At 43.6% G+C, this 18,427-nt stretch overlaps 1 protein-coding gene across 1 annotated transcript; it reads right to left on the minus strand.

The window, feature by feature from the left end:
* Positions 1-283: 283 nt before the first annotated feature.
* Positions 284-10,522, minus strand: LOC311136427 (gamma-sarcoglycan-like). Its single transcript, XM_084170552.1, has 8 exons — positions 10,293-10,522; positions 9,121-9,368; positions 8,572-8,673; positions 7,423-7,513; positions 2,699-2,818; positions 2,440-2,512; positions 823-946; positions 284-566 (listed from the first exon to the last, which is right to left on the minus strand). The coding sequence occupies exons 2-8, from the start codon at positions 9,316-9,318 to the stop codon at positions 393-395; spliced, it is 882 nt and encodes a 293-aa protein (XP_084026678.1). The 5' UTR covers positions 9,319-9,368; positions 10,293-10,522; the 3' UTR covers positions 284-392.
* Positions 10,523-18,427: the final 7,905 nt, after the last annotated feature.

Below are 18,427 nucleotides of genomic sequence, written 5' to 3' on the forward strand. Positions count from 1 at the left end.
AGTATCATATATTACCCTACAATAGGTTACGTTATTAATGGAATAGCGGTCGTACAATATCATATAGGATGTATAGTATCATACATGTTATCCGGTCGTACAATATCATAGCCAACATCTGTTTACTGTGAAAGGGATGAAAATATGCACAAATATAATTCATGAAACTATTCCCAGACAACGGGTAACACAGTTATGACGCTGGGAAAAAACGATTGAAATATACAAATGTTTATTTATTAAAACGTTTTCTGAACTTTCTAATTTTTCTAAAATGCACTTAGAATAACTTTCAGGCAAGACAAGACTGATTGTATATCTATGATGATGTCCTGTATGTATAAAGACGATCCCAGGGAAATATTAATCTCAAGATAATGGAGTGTGGTCTTTTAACAATTGTGACTGTTGTCATGGCAGGTGGAGGTGTGACCAGCTTTGGACAGGTACAGTCTTCCATCAGGACACACACACACTTCATACAGCTGCTCCCCAGGACTTCCTCTCTCTCCCTCTCCACTCAGAGGTAACCTGGGCAGCTGCACCCTCTCAGCATCCAGAATCAACTGCAGAAAGAGGGGAAAATAATATGATGCTCTACTCATTATTTGTTTGAGCATATGAAATAAAAGAAGACAGTTGTTTAGTTTTAGTTAACAATAAGAAATATATTTGGAAACACTTTGCATTACAGTGTCCTTATTCCAATGCAAATTCATTCGTAAACAGTGTATTAAGTATTGTAATCAAGATACTGAAGTAAAAAGTGTTGCCATGTGTGCTATCCTAGATTTAGTCGTGCTACCCCCAGCCTCTTCTTACCACTCCGTCCATAGAGAGTAGAGAGATGTCCATGCTGGACACGGCCTGGCCGCTTCCGGACACTGCCTTGATGTGGACTCCCTTTGGAGCATCCAGGTGGAGGGAACGGGTGGGGGCTTCTAGCCTGACCCCACAGAAAGACAGAGTATACAGTAAAGAATATTGGATAATAAGAGAATGGACACAAGTGGTACATATACTTTACACTTAGAAGGCTGAATCGGACATTAATTATTTGCATTTACAACGATAAGCCTATAGGTAGCAGCAAATCCATACATTACCAGTTAAGCACTTTTATTTATTTATTACTTTTTAGCACTTTTTCTCCTGAATTTCGTGAAATCCAATTGGTAGTTACAGTCTTGTCCCATCGCTGCAACTCCCGTACGGACTCCGGAGAGGCGAAGGTCGAGAGCCATACGTCCTCCGAAACACGATCTCGCTAAGACGCACTGCTTCTTGACACACTGCTCGCTTAACCCGGAATCCAGCCGCACCGATGTGTCGGAGGAAACACCGTACAACTAGCGACCGTGCCAGCGTGCATGCGCCCGGCCCGCCACAGGAGTCGCTAGAGCGCGATTGGACAAGGACATCCTGGCCGGCTAAAACCCTCCCCTAAAAGACCCGGACGACGCTGGGTCAATTGTGCGTCGCCTCATCGGTCTCCCGGTCGCGGCCGGCTGCGACACTGCCCGGAATCGAACCCGGGTCTGTAGTGACGCCTCAAGCACTGCATGATAACATGACTAAATTAATTTAGTCATGTTATCAATTCGAATTCAGAACATATTTGAGTTTCATTTGTTGGAAATCGGCAGAGGCTGAAAGAACTGTGGACAAATCCACTGTGGGTTTTCACCAAGCAATATGAGCCAATGATGGATATTTATGCACATCATCTCCAAGCTGTTGCTATGAGACCCCTGGATCCATCCAAATCAGAAATTAGCATACTACCTATTTGATACCGCTTATCTTAATTAAATATGTAAATTAGATTAGCTTATTTCCACAAAAGCATCTCTTTACATTGACAGTAAAGCCCCTGAATACATAAGTCCCCACTTATAGGTCTGCCCACTCATGTACACAAGAGAAGAGGAGGTCTCTACTCTCACCCACTGGCAGTACATGTAGTGTGTGGCATTAGGATTAGGATTCATTAAGGTAGGACACTTTGTATGCTGAGGGAGAGAGAGTGAGCAGAGCGCTGTGCATTCTGAGGGCCACACACTGGGGGAACCAAGCTGGAGGGAGAGATAACAATGGCACAGGAAACACACACTGCTCAGAACCCCAGAGCATGGGACTGTTGTGCCTGTTTCATCTGTGCTGCAGCTTTCACTCCACCAATGCGGACGCTGCTGTTGATGGGACATTTATATTGAGGCGAGAAGATGTCTGGGAAATGTTGCCCTGTTGTGTGATACATACGGTAACTGTAAAACGACTAATTCTGTTTAATCATTGTGTTGTTTACCCAAGGTGGGATTATATCTGTCACAAAAAATGGAGACAAAATGATCAAAAATCTATTTTAACAATACAAGAAAAGCAAAGGCCTCTCTCCCCTATGATCAGATAAAAACTGCCATTAGGTGTCAAAGTTACCTCAAGTCCTTGGAAGGCTCTGCCCTGACCAGGGATGTCTCTATGGAATGTTCACACTGTGCACCATCAGACCCTGTAGAATGTAGGAGCACTGCCCAGTTTAGATTCTGTTCTTATAGTGACATCATGTGAATCAGTATGCAGATACTGTATGTATTACCATATCCCTGACAGTTACATCAGACAAAACTAGCATAGGATGTTTCATGATTCAACAAAGTTGGACTGTCTCTCTGAATAGTGTGAAATGTCCACATACCTGTAATGGTTAGCTTTTCCGCTCCAACAACTACCTGTTCTGTACCAGCAGAAAATAGCAATTTCCCAGTGCTCGTCATTACCTCAAAATGTTGTCCTACACTTTCCATGGACTGTGGACCTAAATAAAAAATTATATTACCAAAGCGATTAAAACACAGTAGACATTTACACTTAAGTGATTGGATGCACACAGTGGGTTGAGTTCAAATGTTACCTACACATCTACCCACACAGCAATAACTGTGTGGAGAGTGTTTTGATGCAGCAGAACAGCTATTTTCTATTTCCCACATACACATACAGTAGGTAGTGGGAGATGTGAGTTAACCCCAATATTTAAAAACACTTAATGATTCTGAAATGAAAGGTGCTTCATAAATGGAAATCTATTGAGTTGCCTAATGAGGGTCATTACCGAAAAACGTATTTCACTCATACAAGTGAGGCATATAGTACATGGAGAGGACACAGCCATTTTAAAGAGCATTGAGCATGAATACATTAAGTTGGGAGATAATGAATATTGACATCTGCTCTCACCCTCATTATATTATAACCCATAACAGTCTAAGCCCTGTCTAAGCTGGGGGAGGAGGGTTCTTCTAAGCTATATGGAATTGTTTTAAGAAGGTCATACCAAGGATAATTTTTCTATTTCATTTAGAATTAAGACCCCTTGAAGTATCTCCAAAATATATTTAAAATAATATTTTATGAAAAATCACTGCTATTAGCCTATAAAAAACATATTAAATAAAATATCCACTACATGGACCAACAGATAGTACCCCCCAAAAAATGTAAAGGAAGTTTGTTCTGAAGTGTCTGTCCTATAACTGAGAGATACACTATATATACAAAAGTATGTGGACATCCCTTCAAATGAGTGGATTCAGGAATGTCAGCCACACCCGTTGCTGACAGGTGTATAAAATTGAGCACACAGCCATGCAATCTCCATAGAGAAACATTGGCAGTAGAATGGCCTTACTGAAGAGCTTAGAGTCACTGAGCTCTTCAGTAAGGCCATTCTACTGCCATTGTTTCAACGTGGCACCGTCATAGGATGCCACCTTTCCAACAAGTCAGTTAGTCAAATTTCTGCCCTGCTAGAGCTGCCCCGGTCAACTGTAAGTGCTGTTATTGTGAAGTGGAACGGTCTAGGAGCAACAACAGCTCAACCGCGAAGTGGTAGGCCACACAAGCTCACAGAACGGGACCGCTGAGTGCTGAAGCACGTAGCACGTAAAAATCGTCTGTCCTCGGTTGCAACACTCACTACCAAGTTCCAAACTGCCTCTGGAAGCAACGTCAGCACAAGAACTGTTCGTCGGGAGCTTCATGAAATAGGTTTCCATGGCCGAGCAGCCGCACACAAGCCTAAGATAACCATACGCAATGCCAAGCGTTGCCTGGAGTGGTATAAAGCGTGCCACCATTGGACTCTGGAGCAGTGGAAACGCGTTCTCTGGAGTGATTAATCACGCTTCACCATCTGGCAGTCCGACAGACGAATCTGGGTTTGGCGGATGCCTGCCCGAATGCATAGTGCCAACTGTAAAGTTTGGTGGATGAAGAATAATGGTCTGGGGCTGTTTTTCATGGTTCGGGCAAGGCCCCTTAGTTCCAGTGAAGGGAAATCTTAACGCTACAGCATAAAATTACAGTCTAGACGATTCTGTGCTTCCATCTTTGTGGCAACAGTTTGCAGAAGGCCCTTTCTTGTTTCAGCATGACAATGCCCCCGTAAACAAAGCGATACAGAAAGGTTTGTCGAGCTCGGTGTGGTAGAACTTGACTGGCCTGCACAGAGCCCTGACCTCAACCCCATCAAACACCTTTGGTATGAATTGGAACGCTGACTGCGAGCCTTTACTTTTTTCCAATCTTCCTCTGTCCAGTATCTGTGTTCTTTTGCCCATCTTAATCTTTTATTTTGATTGGCCAGTCTGAGATATGGCTTTTTCTTTGCAACTCTGCCTAGAAGGTCAGCATCCCGGAGTCGCCTCTTCACTATTGACGTTGAGACTGATGTTTTGCGGGTACTATTTAATGAAGCTGCCAGTTGAGGACCTGTGAGGCGTATGTTTCTCAAACTAGACACTCTAATGTATTTGTCCTCTTGCCCAGTTGTGCACTGGGGCCTCCCACTCCTCTTTCTATTCTGGTTAGAGCCAGTTTGTGCTGTTCTGTGAAGGGAGTAGTACACAGCGTTGTACGAGATCTTCAGTTTCTTGGTAATTTCTCGCATGGAATAGCCTTCATTTCTCAGAACAAGAATAGACTGACGAGTTTCAGAAGAAAGTTATTTGTTTCTGGCCATTTTGATTCTGTAATCGAACCCACAATTGCTGATGCTCCAGATACTCAACTAGTCTAAAGAACTGCTTCTTTAATCAGCACAACAGTTTTCAGCTGTGCTAACATAATTGCAAAAGGGTTTTCTAATGATCAATTAGCCTTTTTAAATGATAAACTTGGATTAGCAAACACAACGTGCCAGTGAAACACAGGACTGATGGTTGCTGATCATGGGCCTCTGTACGCCTATGTAGATATTCCATAAAAAATCAGCCGTTTCCAGCTACAATAGCCATTAACAATGTCTACACTGTATTTCTGATCAATTTGATGTTATTTTAATGGACAAAAAAAATGCTTTTCTTTCAAAAACAAGGACATTTCTAAGTGACCCCAAACTTTTGAACGGTAGTGTATATATATATTTATATTCTTTTTTTTTTTACATGTACAGTACCAGTCAAAAGTTTGGACACACCTACTGATTCAAGTATTTTTCTTTATTTTTACTATATTCTACATTGTAGGATAATAGTGAAGACATCAAAACTATGAAATAACACATATGGAATCATGTAGTAACCAAAAAAGTGTTAAACAAATCAAAATATATTTTATATTTGATTTTCTTCAAAGTAGCCACCCTTTGCCTTGATGACAGCTTTGCACACGTTTGGCATTCTCTCAACCAGCTTCACCTGGAATGCTTTTCCAACAGTCTTGAAGGAGTTCCCACATATGCTGAGTACTTGTTGGCTGCTTTTCCTTCACTCTGCGGTCCAACTCATCCCAAACCATGTCCATTGGGTTGAGGTAGGGTGACTGTGGAGGCCAAGTCATCTGATGCAGCACTCCATCACTCTCCTTCTTGGTCAAATAGCCCTTACACAGCCTGGAGGTGTGTTGGGTCATTGTCCTGTTGAAAAACAAATGATTGTCCCACTAAGCGCAAACCAGATGGGATGGCATATCGCTGCAGAATACTGTGGTAGCCATGCTGGTTAAGTGTGCCTTGAATTCTAAATAAATCACAGCAGTATCACCAGCAAAACACCCCCAAACCATCACAACTCTTCCTCCATGCATCCCGGTGGGAACCACACATGCGGAGATCATCCATTCACCTACTCTGCGTCTCACAAAGACACGGCAGTTGGAACCAAAAATCTCAAATTTGGACTCATCAGACCAAAGGACAGATTTCCACCGGTCTAATGTCCATTGCTCGTGTTTCTTGGCCCAAGCAAGTCTCTTCTTCTTATTGGTGTCCTTTAGCAGTGGTTTCTTTGCAGCAATTCAACCATGAAGGCCTGATTCACGCAGTCTCCTCTGAACAGTTGATGTTGAGATGTGTCTGTTACTTGAACTCTGTGAAGCATTTATTTGGGCTGCAATTTCTGAGGCTGGTAACTCTAATGAACTTATCCTCTGCAGCAGAGGTAACTCTGGGTCTTCCTTTCCTGTGGCGGACCTCATGAGAGCCAGTTTCATCATAGCGCTTGATGGTTTTTGCATCTGCACTTGAAGAAACTTTCAAAGTTCTTGAAATTGTCCGTATTGACTGACCTTCATGTCTTAAAGTAATGATGGACTGTCGTTTCTCTTTGCTTATTTGAGCTGTTCTTGCCATAATATGGACTTGGTCTTTTACCAAATAGGGCTATCTTCTGTATACCTTGTCACAACACAACTGATTGGCTCAAACGCATTAAGAAGGAAAGAAATTACACAAATTAACTTTTAAGAAGGCACACCTGTTAATTGAAATGCATTCCAGGTGACTACCTCATGAAGCTGGTTGAGAGAATGCCAAGAGTGTGTAAAGCTGTCATCAAGGCAAAGGGTGGCTATTTGAAGAAAATCAAATATAAAATATATTTTGATTTTTTAGCACTTTTTTGGTTACTACATGATTCCATATGTGTTATTTAATATTTTTTATTTCATTGATGTCTTCACTATTATTCTACAATGTAGAAAATAGTAAAATTAAAGAAAAACCCTGGAATGAGTAGGTGTGTCCAAACTTTTGACTGGTACTGTATATAAAAATGTGAGCCCATAAACTGAGAATAATATATTTCAGGGCTCATGTGGAGGCATCCCATCCATGGCATTTTGATTACATTAAAGCCATCCTTTCTGATTATTCAGAGTTGCCTCTAGCTTTTGTTGATATCGCCATTTCTTATAAATCCATTTAGAAGTCCAGTAGGTCTGCATCTTATCAGTGCCACAGAGAAGCTAATAGATACATCAGCATGAGTTCAGTACACAGTCATTTATTAAACATCAAAAGTGTAATTTAAAAATACTTGTTCTGGATTTGATTCCTTGGAAGCACCTTTTGAGTCATAATAGCCCTATATAATTTACATCAAATTCTTAATAAAGATGTAGCTAACAAAGATGGACTCTTACCCAGGGTAAGGCTACCTAACACAACTCCTTTCCCATTGCAGGCTTGGAGCGTGACATTCTGGGACTCAGAGTGGATAAGAAGGGAGGTGTCCTGTGAAGCAAGAGAACAGTGTTTGAGTGTAGTGTCACTCTGATGAGAGGGGTATACTACAATGAAAACTAAATCTACTCAGGGTTTTCTAAAGCTAGCCAGCTTCAGTTAGCTTCACATTCCAGCTCAGGCTTCATTCATTTAAGGTGATACGGCCTCAGCAGAAGGCTGGGCATTCATACTTCTTAATCTTTGCGGAGCAGCGCAGAGCTGTTGTGAAGGAAGTTGTCAAGGAAGTGAGTTTGTGTTTATACATGACCTCCAGTTCCACCTACTGTCAACCAATCATGTCAATGCGGAGCTATACGGAGCCCTCCGCATTGTTACAAAATTTGGCCGGCGCATGGCGATGCAGTACGGAGCTCAATTTGGCCTCTGCATGCTTCTGAAGGCTCCAAAATTGCATCACACCGTCCATACGGCGCCTCCGACCATATTTTCGGATCAAGCAAAAATTGGCTTTTACTAGCTAGTCGAATGCCAAATTCTTAATTGAGACAATGCTGAAACATCTATCCATGCACGAGTCAGCGCCACATTTTTATTTGTGGCGAAATCAAAAATGAAATAAAGGTTATCTTGCCAATCCGACTCCTTTCAATAAAATAATTTAATAAAAAGTCGTACAAAAGTTTTACTGTGGATGAAGTTTCAATGTGATAAGTATTTTAATGTTACTATCTTTTTTACACCAAAAACATTTGATTAATAAAATATTTAATCCATGGTGAAAGGGATGATGATGCAATCTTTGCAAGAGGTAGGGAATATGATTTAATTGGTCCTCAACTCAAGGCTCAGACACTTAATTCAGGATAAGTGGAGTTAGCCTGTCCAGGAGAAGGTTAGTTCTGAAAGATTTGTTTGCCACAGAAATGTACCTGGCTAAAAAGTAAGCCACTTTCATGGTACCGGTAATCCCGAGTTGAACTCAGAGTTGACTAAATGTACCTTGCTAACTCCTCAAACCACATAAGTAGTATAGGGCTCTGATCAGAACATTGAGGGAAACAGGAGGACATGTACATGTTCGATGTAAACAACTTGAATTAGTTTACCTGTTTGGAGTGTATTTCTTGGGCGTAGAGAGAGAAGAGGAACTCGGACACTCCATCAAGCCTCACCCGATCTGATGTTATTCTCAGCTGCCCCATTCCTTCCTGAAACAGTCAGGAGGAAATCAACTTTTAATACAAACTTTTATACAAACTCTGTTTGCTCATTCTTTCTCTTGTACTATGCTGATATTCTCCTCCAGAAGAGTTAAAGTTATGTTATCGTACCTCTGAAGTGTTTTGTGAGACTGCCGACATGCCTCAATGGTCTTTAATTAGACAAAGGTGTACAAATTAGGTCCCTGTTTCATTATAGATAAAACCTATTTCAAGATAGGCTATATCATCCAGGATGTCCAGTAATAAGCAACTGTCACTGATAAATACTGAACTGTGCAAACTATACAGAGCATGTACTCTGTGTGAATCTCAAAAGTATTTAACTTCCATTCCATGCATCCTCTTTCCTGGCCACCTCCTCAAAATGTCAGAGGGAACCTCATAGGAGGTGAGAAGAGAGGAATCAAGAAAATACTACTGAGATGCACTCACTGTGTTGAGACAGGTGACCCTGAGGATCCAGATGGTCAGGGCAATGTTGACCAGCAGGGTGGAGAGCAGGAGAAGCACCAGCAGGTAGAGGCAGCACTTCCTCCAGCCATAGATTCCCTGCCTGTGGTCATCATACTGCTCCTCTGTGTCCGGGCCTTCAGCACCCTCTGCTGGTGGGGGGTATTGCTGCAAAACCATCAGCTGAGGAGGACAGTTATAGCACGGATGCAGAATAGGCTACCTACAACCTTGGGGAACATAGCAGAAATATAGAGCATCACAATGAAAAAGGTTCATACAACATGTTATGTGTACAAGTCATACAAGTTTGAAGTAAAGATGCAATAATGTGCTGCTATATGTGTGACCACATTGCATTGAAGTCATGTAATCTGCTGTTGCATTACTTTATTTAGATTAAAAAATGATTATACAGTACCTTGTTTAGAAACTTGTCAGAAAGCTGAATGCTTCAAAAGTGGTGAGAGTGAAATTATCCTTTTGAGCAGAAGTCCAGTCAATTTGAATCTTGGATGTTTAGAAGCCTTTAATTTATGGCATTTCTTCAGTATGATGAAATTATTTTTAGAGTGGATATGAGACCCAAAAGCCTAAATGTATTTGTGAACTGTGCATTTCTCAATCTATACATAACATGCTTTAAATGAGGGATGGGATCAAGATGAGATGAAAATTATAAATTTGCCTCCAAAAGGGTGAACAGCACTGAACACTAATGAGATCTTTTTGTGAAGAACCCCTTAAAAAGAAAAAAAAGGAGCTCCTCTGCTAAATCTCCCCAGTAATTACATGTCAGTTCAGTTCCTGTTCAAAGCATCCTAATGAGCTGTTCAGTATTCCCCCACTGACACAGGGGAACAATATATGGGAATAAGTGGTGTTATGGTTAAAAATAAATATTCCGTAACATAACTTTAAACGATTGCTGGTTTTTACATCATCTGACTCATGTTCAGGGGATGTATTGCACATTTGTATACCATAGCAAAAAAAATTGTTCTGATCTTGAAATAACATATGCTACTTAAAAATAAATTTCATTTATAGGACATGCAAGATGCAACATGATAAATAATAGGGCAGAATCTTCAGACTACTAGCTTGTTCATAAACCAATGACAGACAAATCAATGACAATAAGCATCTCTTACCCAAGTCCTTTGCAGAGGCAATGGGGATTTTGTGTGGAGCTCAGACCGTCCATGGACCTGGCATTTACCAGCAAGATGCCATGAATCACGCTTCGAATCGGCACTTACTGAGTGATGCTTGGCATCCTCCTCATGAGGATTTTAGCTCGCTCTCCTGCATCATATGGTCTACATTAGGAACCCACATTTCTCTGCCAGCCTCACTTCTCTATTCTCTTTGTTCAGCCTGAATTATGGGCTACCTATGGGTATCCATTGGAGGTGAAAAACCATGTCATTATTCTCTGTCCCAAACCTTTTTGCAGAGTACTAGAAAAAAAGGCCCAGTCAGGTATATGAGGTAAACGAGCTTCAACGCCATACAACACTCCTTCCGTAGCCTTCAACTGCTCTTAAACACTAGTAAAACTAAATGCATGCTCTTCAACCGAACGCTGCTTGCACCCGCCCACCCGACTAGAATCACTACTCTCGGCGGGTCTGACCTAGAGTATGTGGACAACTACAAATACCTTCGTGTCTGGTTAGACTGTAAACTCTCCTTCCAGACTCACATTAAGCATCTCCAATCAAAAGTTAGATCTAGAATCGGCTTCCTATTTCGCAACAAAGCCTCCTTCACTCATGCTGCCAAACATGCCCTCGTAAAACTGACTATCCTACCGATCCTCGACTTCGGCGATGTCATTTACAAAATAGCCTCCAACACTCTACTCAGCAAATTGGATGTAGTCTATCACAGTGCCATCCGTTTTGACACCAAAGCCCCATATACTACCCACCATTGTGACCTGTACGCTCGTGTTGGCTGGCCTTCACTACATATTCGTCGCCAAACCCACTGACTCCAGGTCATCTATAAATCACTGCTAGGCAAATCCCTGTATTACCTTAGCTCACTGGTCACCATAGCAACACCCACCCGTAGTCTACGCTCCAGCAGTTATATCTCACTGGTCATCCCCAAAACCAACACCTCCTTTGGCCGCCATTCCTTCCAGTTCTCTGCTGCCAATGACTGGAACGAACTGCAAAAATCTCTGAAGCTGGAGACTCTTATCTCCCTCACTAACTTTAAGCGTCAGTTGTCAGAGCAGCTTACCGATCACTGCACCTGTACACAGCCATTCTGAAATTAGCCCACCCAACTACCTCATCCCCATATTGTTATTTATTTTGCTAATTTGCACCCTGGTATCTCTATTTGCACATAATCTTTTTCACATCTATCATTCCAGTGTTAATACAACATTTTAACTATTTTGCACTATGGCCTATTTATTGCCTTACCTCCATAACTTACTACATTCGCACACACTGTATATATATTTTCTGTTTGTATTTTTGACTTTATGTTTTGTTTACCCCATATGTAACTCTGTGTTGTTGTTTTTATCGCACTGCTTTGCTTTATCTTGGCCAGGTCGCAGTTGTAAATGAGAACTTGTTCTCAATTGGCTTACCTGGTTAAATTAAGGTGAAATAAAAAAATAAAAAAAATAAAAAAGAGACATAAGAGATACAGTATTTCAAATTATTCTCAGTCTCATTAGAAAATGAAGGTGTTTTCAGTACAGAATTCAGCTGAAGGGTATTATTACCTATAGATATACCTATAGATTTCTGTAATAATATTAATAATCATTGCATATGATTCATTATGCATATTGAATGTTGATATTGTTAATTAAAACGTGCTGTTGACAAACAATCAGCACCAAGGACCGTTTAAATAATATCATCCTTTTGAATAATTCAGTAATTCATAATTTCACACTAGAGAAAGATTATACCCAAATCTTCACTCAAAGTGGAGATGCTGTGAACGAACATATCCTAAACTGTACGAATGAAAAAGGGTCATCACGTTTCCTTTCAGCATGCGATGCCATCTTTCGGTCAGTGCATCGCTCCATTCAAATCCTCCACATTGTAAACAAAAACACCTCAATCTCTTACTGACTTGACAGACTGCATGACTAGAAACCTCGTCTCCGGCATGTTGGTGTTGGGTTTACAGGCGTAAAAACAGATATTCATGGGGAGTAATTTTCGTAAAGTCATTTAAAAGGAGTGATTGTCTGATGCCTAGACCACTATTACCTTGTTTTGATAGCTCCAAACCTGAAGCTCAGATTGTCGCAAGTTCTTAAAGGTGTTACGGTGCCACAACTTGAGATATTTGGATAGGGGAAAAAAGAACCCCAGTCCCTGTGAACTCAACACCTCTGGACTGGAACTCCACTCCAGAATGAGTGACATGATGCCTTTATGCAATATTGTGTTAATAATGGGCTGCTTATTCTTATTCCCTGTTGGGGCGTTCTCACTACAAACATGCCACTCCAGTGCGCCTGGGCGCCATCATGGAAGGACAGGTTTGTTGATTTGGAGTTTACATTACACATCCCATTGCGCAAACCTAATTAATTCAGAACTTTAAATTACATTTTGGAAAGTAGTTTGCACAGCTGTTTGCTAAGTATACACACATTTTAATGAGCCACTTGAAGACCAATACATGCATTACCATTGTTTTGATTTAGCCCTAAGCCTACACAGACGAATTTCCCTATAGGTAAAGTTATGTTTCACCATTAAAATCACCATGGTACCATGGTGGTGTTGGTACAAGGATTAACAACTTTCATCCCAGGCCAGGAAACCCAATTGATATTAAGCAACAAGTGCTCTTTTTCAAATGGTAATATATTTTTATTGACAATTGCTGAACCCCAATTTGGCAGCCAAATCTGTTCTGCTTCAGGATGTTTAAAAATCTAATCAGCCTCATATGTTACATATTTTTTTATTTTAGCAGACGCTCTTATCCAGAGCGACTTACAGTTATTGAGTGCATACATTTTCATACTGGCCCCCGTGGGAATCGAACCCACAACCAATTACGTTTATGACAACTAATACAGTAAATTGACCCACAGCCTCACACATTCATTTTTGTCAAATTATAGCTTTTCTCTGAATGGGAAGCACTGATAGCTCAGTTTAAAGACCAGTAATGAACACACTGCACATTACTTGTTTTTGTTGGTTTTATTTTACTACACAAACAGATCTTGATTCCAATGACAAGAGGTGTCTAATCTGCTAAATGACTAAAATGTAAATGTGCCTGAAAGACAAACAGAAAAACTCAATCAGGTTTAAAAGAAAATACCACTGAAAAACAATATTTTGGTATTTGCTTCATTAGTCCACTGTTGATACAGTCCCACGGATGTTTTGCATGTAGCAATTACGTTTTCAAGATATAGAACTTACAGTATAATGCATTTTGTTACTCTTCCTGTATTTTGAAAGTTCTATATCTTGAAAACTTGATTGATGACATGCAAAACATTTTGGGACTATCAACAGTGGACTAATGAAACAAATACCCCAAAATGTCTATACTTTTACAATAAGTAATGTGAATGGAGGAATTGCATTGCTATGTGGCCTAAACACTAACGGTCTATTGTAATATATATATGTACACAGTGGTCTGCAAAATTATTGACACTCTTGATAAAGATAGAGATTTTGTTTAACAATATACACTACCGCTAGGGGTCACTTAGAAATGTCCCTGTTTTCGAAAAAAAATCTATTTTTTTTATTTTTAGGCCCATTACCAGCAACCATCAGTCCTGTGTTCCAATGGCACATTGTGTTTGCTAATCCAAGTTTATCATTTTAAAAGGCTAATTGATCATTAGAAAACCCTTTTGCAATTATGTTAGCACAGCTGAAAACTGTTGTGCTGATTAAAGAAGCAATAAAACTGGCCTTCTTGAGACTAGTTGAGTATCTGGAGCATCAGCAATTGTGGGTTTGATTACAGGATCAAAATGGCCAGAAACAAATAACTTTCTTCTTAAACTTGTCAGTCTATTCTTGTTCTGAGAAATGAAGGCTATTCAATGCGAGAAATTGCCAAGAAACTGAAGATCTCGTACAACGCTGTGTACTACTCCCTGCACAGTACATCGCAAACTGTCTCTAACCAGAATAGAAAGAGGAGTGGGAGGCCCCGGTGCACAACTGAGCAAGAGGACAAATACATTAGAGTGTCTAGTTTGAGAAACAGATGCCTCACAGGTCCTCAACTGGCAGCTTCATTAAAAAGTACCCACAAAACACCAGTCTCAACATCAACAGTGAAGAGGCGACTCCGGGATGCTGACCTAGGCAGAGTTGCAAAGAAAAAGCCATATCTCAGACTGGCTAATAAAAATAAAAGATTAAGATGGGCAAAAGAACACAGACACTGGACTTTTTCTTTGCAAAACGTATCAGTGCTCATCAGCCATTGGACATAAACATTACACAACAAGTTGGAAATCGCAAATTCAACAATGTGTGGTTTGGAAGGAATCAGTGGCTAACTGCAAGCATTGCAAAGCAATCACTAGCCTGATATTCAGTGGAGTGGCTGTATGGTCTGAAGCCTGAGATTAAGGGTCTCTTTTCCAAGTTTAAAATGATAAACATTCAACATTGGCCATGCTGTCAATGAAGCATGATTTGTGCCGTGTTCAAAATAACTTAACTCAGAACTGCGAAATCTGACTTCAGTGAATTCAAGACAACTGGGAACTCGGGAAAAACGAGCTCCGACTGGGAAAATGCATTTTTGAACGGTCATCCAATTCGTAATTGTAAATCCGGAACTCGGGCCTCTTTCTAGAGCTACGACCTGAAGATCACATACGTCATCATGATTCAACTTTGTTTTTTTCTGAGTTCCCAGTTGTCTTGAAAGAACCATAAATCCAGAGAATGCCAGACTTTGATGAAAGAATTTGCCCACGAAGGACCACCTTCCTGTTCAAGTGAGCAGATCACAACAAGGTGAGTCCAAAAATGTATTGTATGCTGCTGCATAAATGAAGTAATATGCCAGGGAGATATGTATACTGTAGCTAAAAAAGTAATACTAAGTGTATGTTGTGTAGTAAGCTGTTAGTAGCCCATGTGCCTCACCCTAATAATTTAGTCACTTTTCCCCTCATAACAGCCTACTGTTCTGACTTGGTGGTGCACATGTAGCCTGTAGCCTATAACCTGTTTTAGAGACATGTAATCATCGAATATTGTAAGAGCTTTCATTGTCTGCTTATATGCCCCCTTTATTTATCCTACGATTCTGACTTGGTGTACAGGGAGAACACTGTAAGAACGGCTCATGTTCTGAATTCTGTCGCTGTACATTTCAAAAGTGCTGAACAAATAGTTATATTGACTACGTCCATCCTAGCTCGCTCATTAATGTCTTAATCTAAATTACGGATTGCCTCTTATCCGCTTGTCGTCCTCTTATGCCATAGTTTGTACATCTCAATTGTCAGTAGAAACCACATTTGTTGAGGCAAGTCAGCCATATCAGCTATGTTAAAAAAAAGGCGGTAAATGAGGCTGAATTAACTGTTTCGCTGCCAGACAAGACTCCGCTGATAGCCAGGTGTAGCAGTGGTAAGGTGTTGGAACTCTAACAGTTTGTGGGCACCATCAGTCACCGTTATAGTGCAATTAATGTATTGTTTAGTGTTGTGTTGTGCAGTGGCTTTGCTGGCATGCATCCTACATTTTTTTGTTTTGTTTGCCCCACCAAGATTTACATGCTAAAATCACCACTGCAACAGTGTTTAGGTGTGTATTTTCTATGTGGTGATTGTCTATGTTGTATATTCTAGTATTTGTATTTCTATGTTGGCCGGTGTGGTTCCCAATCAGAGGCAGCTGTCGCTCGTTGTCTCTGATTGGGGACAATACTTAGGCAGCCTATTGGCACTAGTGTGTTGTGGGATCTTGTTCCGTGTTAGGTATGTTGTTTGTGTACCTTGGACTCTTGTTTTGCCGTTGTGTTTAATAGTCAAATAAACATGTATGCATATCACGCTGCGCCTTGGTCCGTCCCGTTCATCAACGAGCGTGACAGAAGATCCCACCAAACGAGGACCAAGCAGCGTGCCCAGGAAGAGCGAATAGCCATGTCACAGGTGGGCAAATGGTGGTCATGGGAGGAGATATTTGCGGGGAAAGGGCCATGGGCGAAGGTAGATGCCCAGGCAGGAGAGGAGAAATGGCGCCAACCGTGCCGACGACGGAGACCCGAGAGGCAACCCCAAGAACAATTTTTTGGGGGGCACACGGGGTGGATGACGAGGCTACAGGAGGCTAAAAGGGAGAAGGAAAGTGTAGAAGCACGGCGAGAGGAGCTGGTTAGGCAGCAGAAGGAGCGGGGGTTAATAAAGGAACCCAGTCCCACTCCTCGCACCAAGCAAGTGGTGCGTGTCGCCAGTCCGGACCGGCCCGTTCCTGCTCCCCGCACTAAGCCAGTGGGGCGCGTCGCCAGCCCGGTCCGGCCAGTTCCTGTCCCTCGCACCAAGCCAGTGGTGCGCGTCGCCAGCCCGGCCCGGCCTGTTTCTGCCCCTCGCACCAAGCCAGTGGTGAGCGTCGCCAGCCCGGCCCGGCCTGTTCCTGCCCCTCGCACCAAGCAAGTGGTGCGCGTCGCCAGCCCGGCCCGGCCTGTTCCTGCCCCTCGCACCAAGCCAGTGGTGCGCGTCGCCAGCCCGGCCCGGCCTGTTCCTGCCCCTCGCACCAAGCCAGTGGTGCGCGTCGCCAGCCCGGTCCGGCCTGTTCCTGCTCCTCGCACCAAGCCAGTGGTGCGCGTCGCCAGCCCGGCCCGGCCTGTTCCTGCCCCTCGCACCAAGCCAGTGAGGCGCGTCGCCAGCCCGGCCCGGCCTGTCCCTGTCCCTCACACCAAGCCAGTGGTGCGTGTCGCCAGCCCGGCCTAGCCTGTTCCTGCCCCTCGCACCAAGCCAGTGGTGCGCGTCACCAGCCCGGTCTGGCCTGTTCCTGCCCCTCGCACCAAGCCAGTGGGGCGCGTCGCCAGCCCGGCCCGGCCTGTTCCTGTCCCTCGCACCAAGCCAGTGGTGCGCGTCGCCAGCCCGGTCCGGCCTGTTCCTGTCCCTTGCACCAAGCCAGTGGTGCGCGTCGCCAGCCCGGCCCGGCCTGTTCCTGCCCCTCGCACCAAGCCAGTGGTGCGCGTCGCCAGCCCGGCCTGTCCCTGCTCCCCGCACCAGGCCAGTGGTGCGCGTCGCCAGTCCGGTACGGCCCGTCCCTGCTCCCCGCACCAAGCCAGTGGTGCGCGTCGCCAGCCCGGTCCTGCCTGTTCCTGCTCCTCGCACCAAGCCAGTGGTGCGTATGTCCAGTCCGGCACGGCCCGTGCCTTTTCCACCGGTGCCTGGTCCGGCACCGGTCAGCTGCTCCACTCCGGAGCCAGAGCAATCCGCTTCACCGGGGTCCAGTACACCTCCGGTCAGCGGCTCCACTCCCGAGCCAGAGTAGTCCGCTCCACCGGTGCCTGATCCAGCTCCGGTCAGCTGCTCCACTCCGGAGCCAGAGCAGTCCGCTCCACCGGGGTCTAGTCCAGATCCGGTCAGCGGCTCCACTCCGGAGCCAGAGCAGTCCGCTCCACCGGTGCCTAGTCCAGCTCCGGTCAGCGGCTCCAGTCCGGAGCCTGAGTAGTCCGCTCCACCGGTGCCTGGTCCAGCTCCGGTCAGCGGCTCCAGTCCAGACCCAGACGTCAGCCCCTCTCCAGGTTCGGGGTCTCCCACACCAGGGTCCAGATAGGGCTTGGAGTATAGTGGGAGGAAGGAGAGGGGAAGCAAAGTGCCGAGGTCTAGACCAGACCAGGGGCGCAACAGGGAGGCGAAGAGTGAGAGGTCGTCACGCCCTATGCCGGATCCGCCTCCGAGGCGGAATGCCCACCCGGCCCCTACCCTGTTATGTGTAGGTTGTGCGGTCGGAGTCTGCACCTTTGGGGGGGGGGGGGTACTGTCACGCCCTGACTCTGGGGACTCTTATTTGTTGAGTCAGGGTGTGTATTTTCTATGTGGTGATTGTCTATGTTGTATATTCTAGTATTTGTATTTCTATGTTGGCCGGTGTGGTTCCCAATCAGAGGCAGCTGTCGCTCGTTGTCTCTGATTGGGGACAATACTTAGGCAGCCTATTGGCACTAGTGTGTTGTGGGATCTTGTTCCGTGTTAGGTATGTTGTTTGTGTACCTTGGACTCTTGTTTTGCCGTTGTGTTTAATAGTCAAATAAACATGTATGCATATCACGC

The sequence above is a fragment of the Coregonus lavaretus genome (assembly GCF_964263955.1).
Source record: "Coregonus lavaretus genome assembly, chromosome: 10".
NCBI lineage: Eukaryota > Metazoa > Chordata > Actinopteri > Salmoniformes > Salmonidae > Coregonus > Coregonus lavaretus.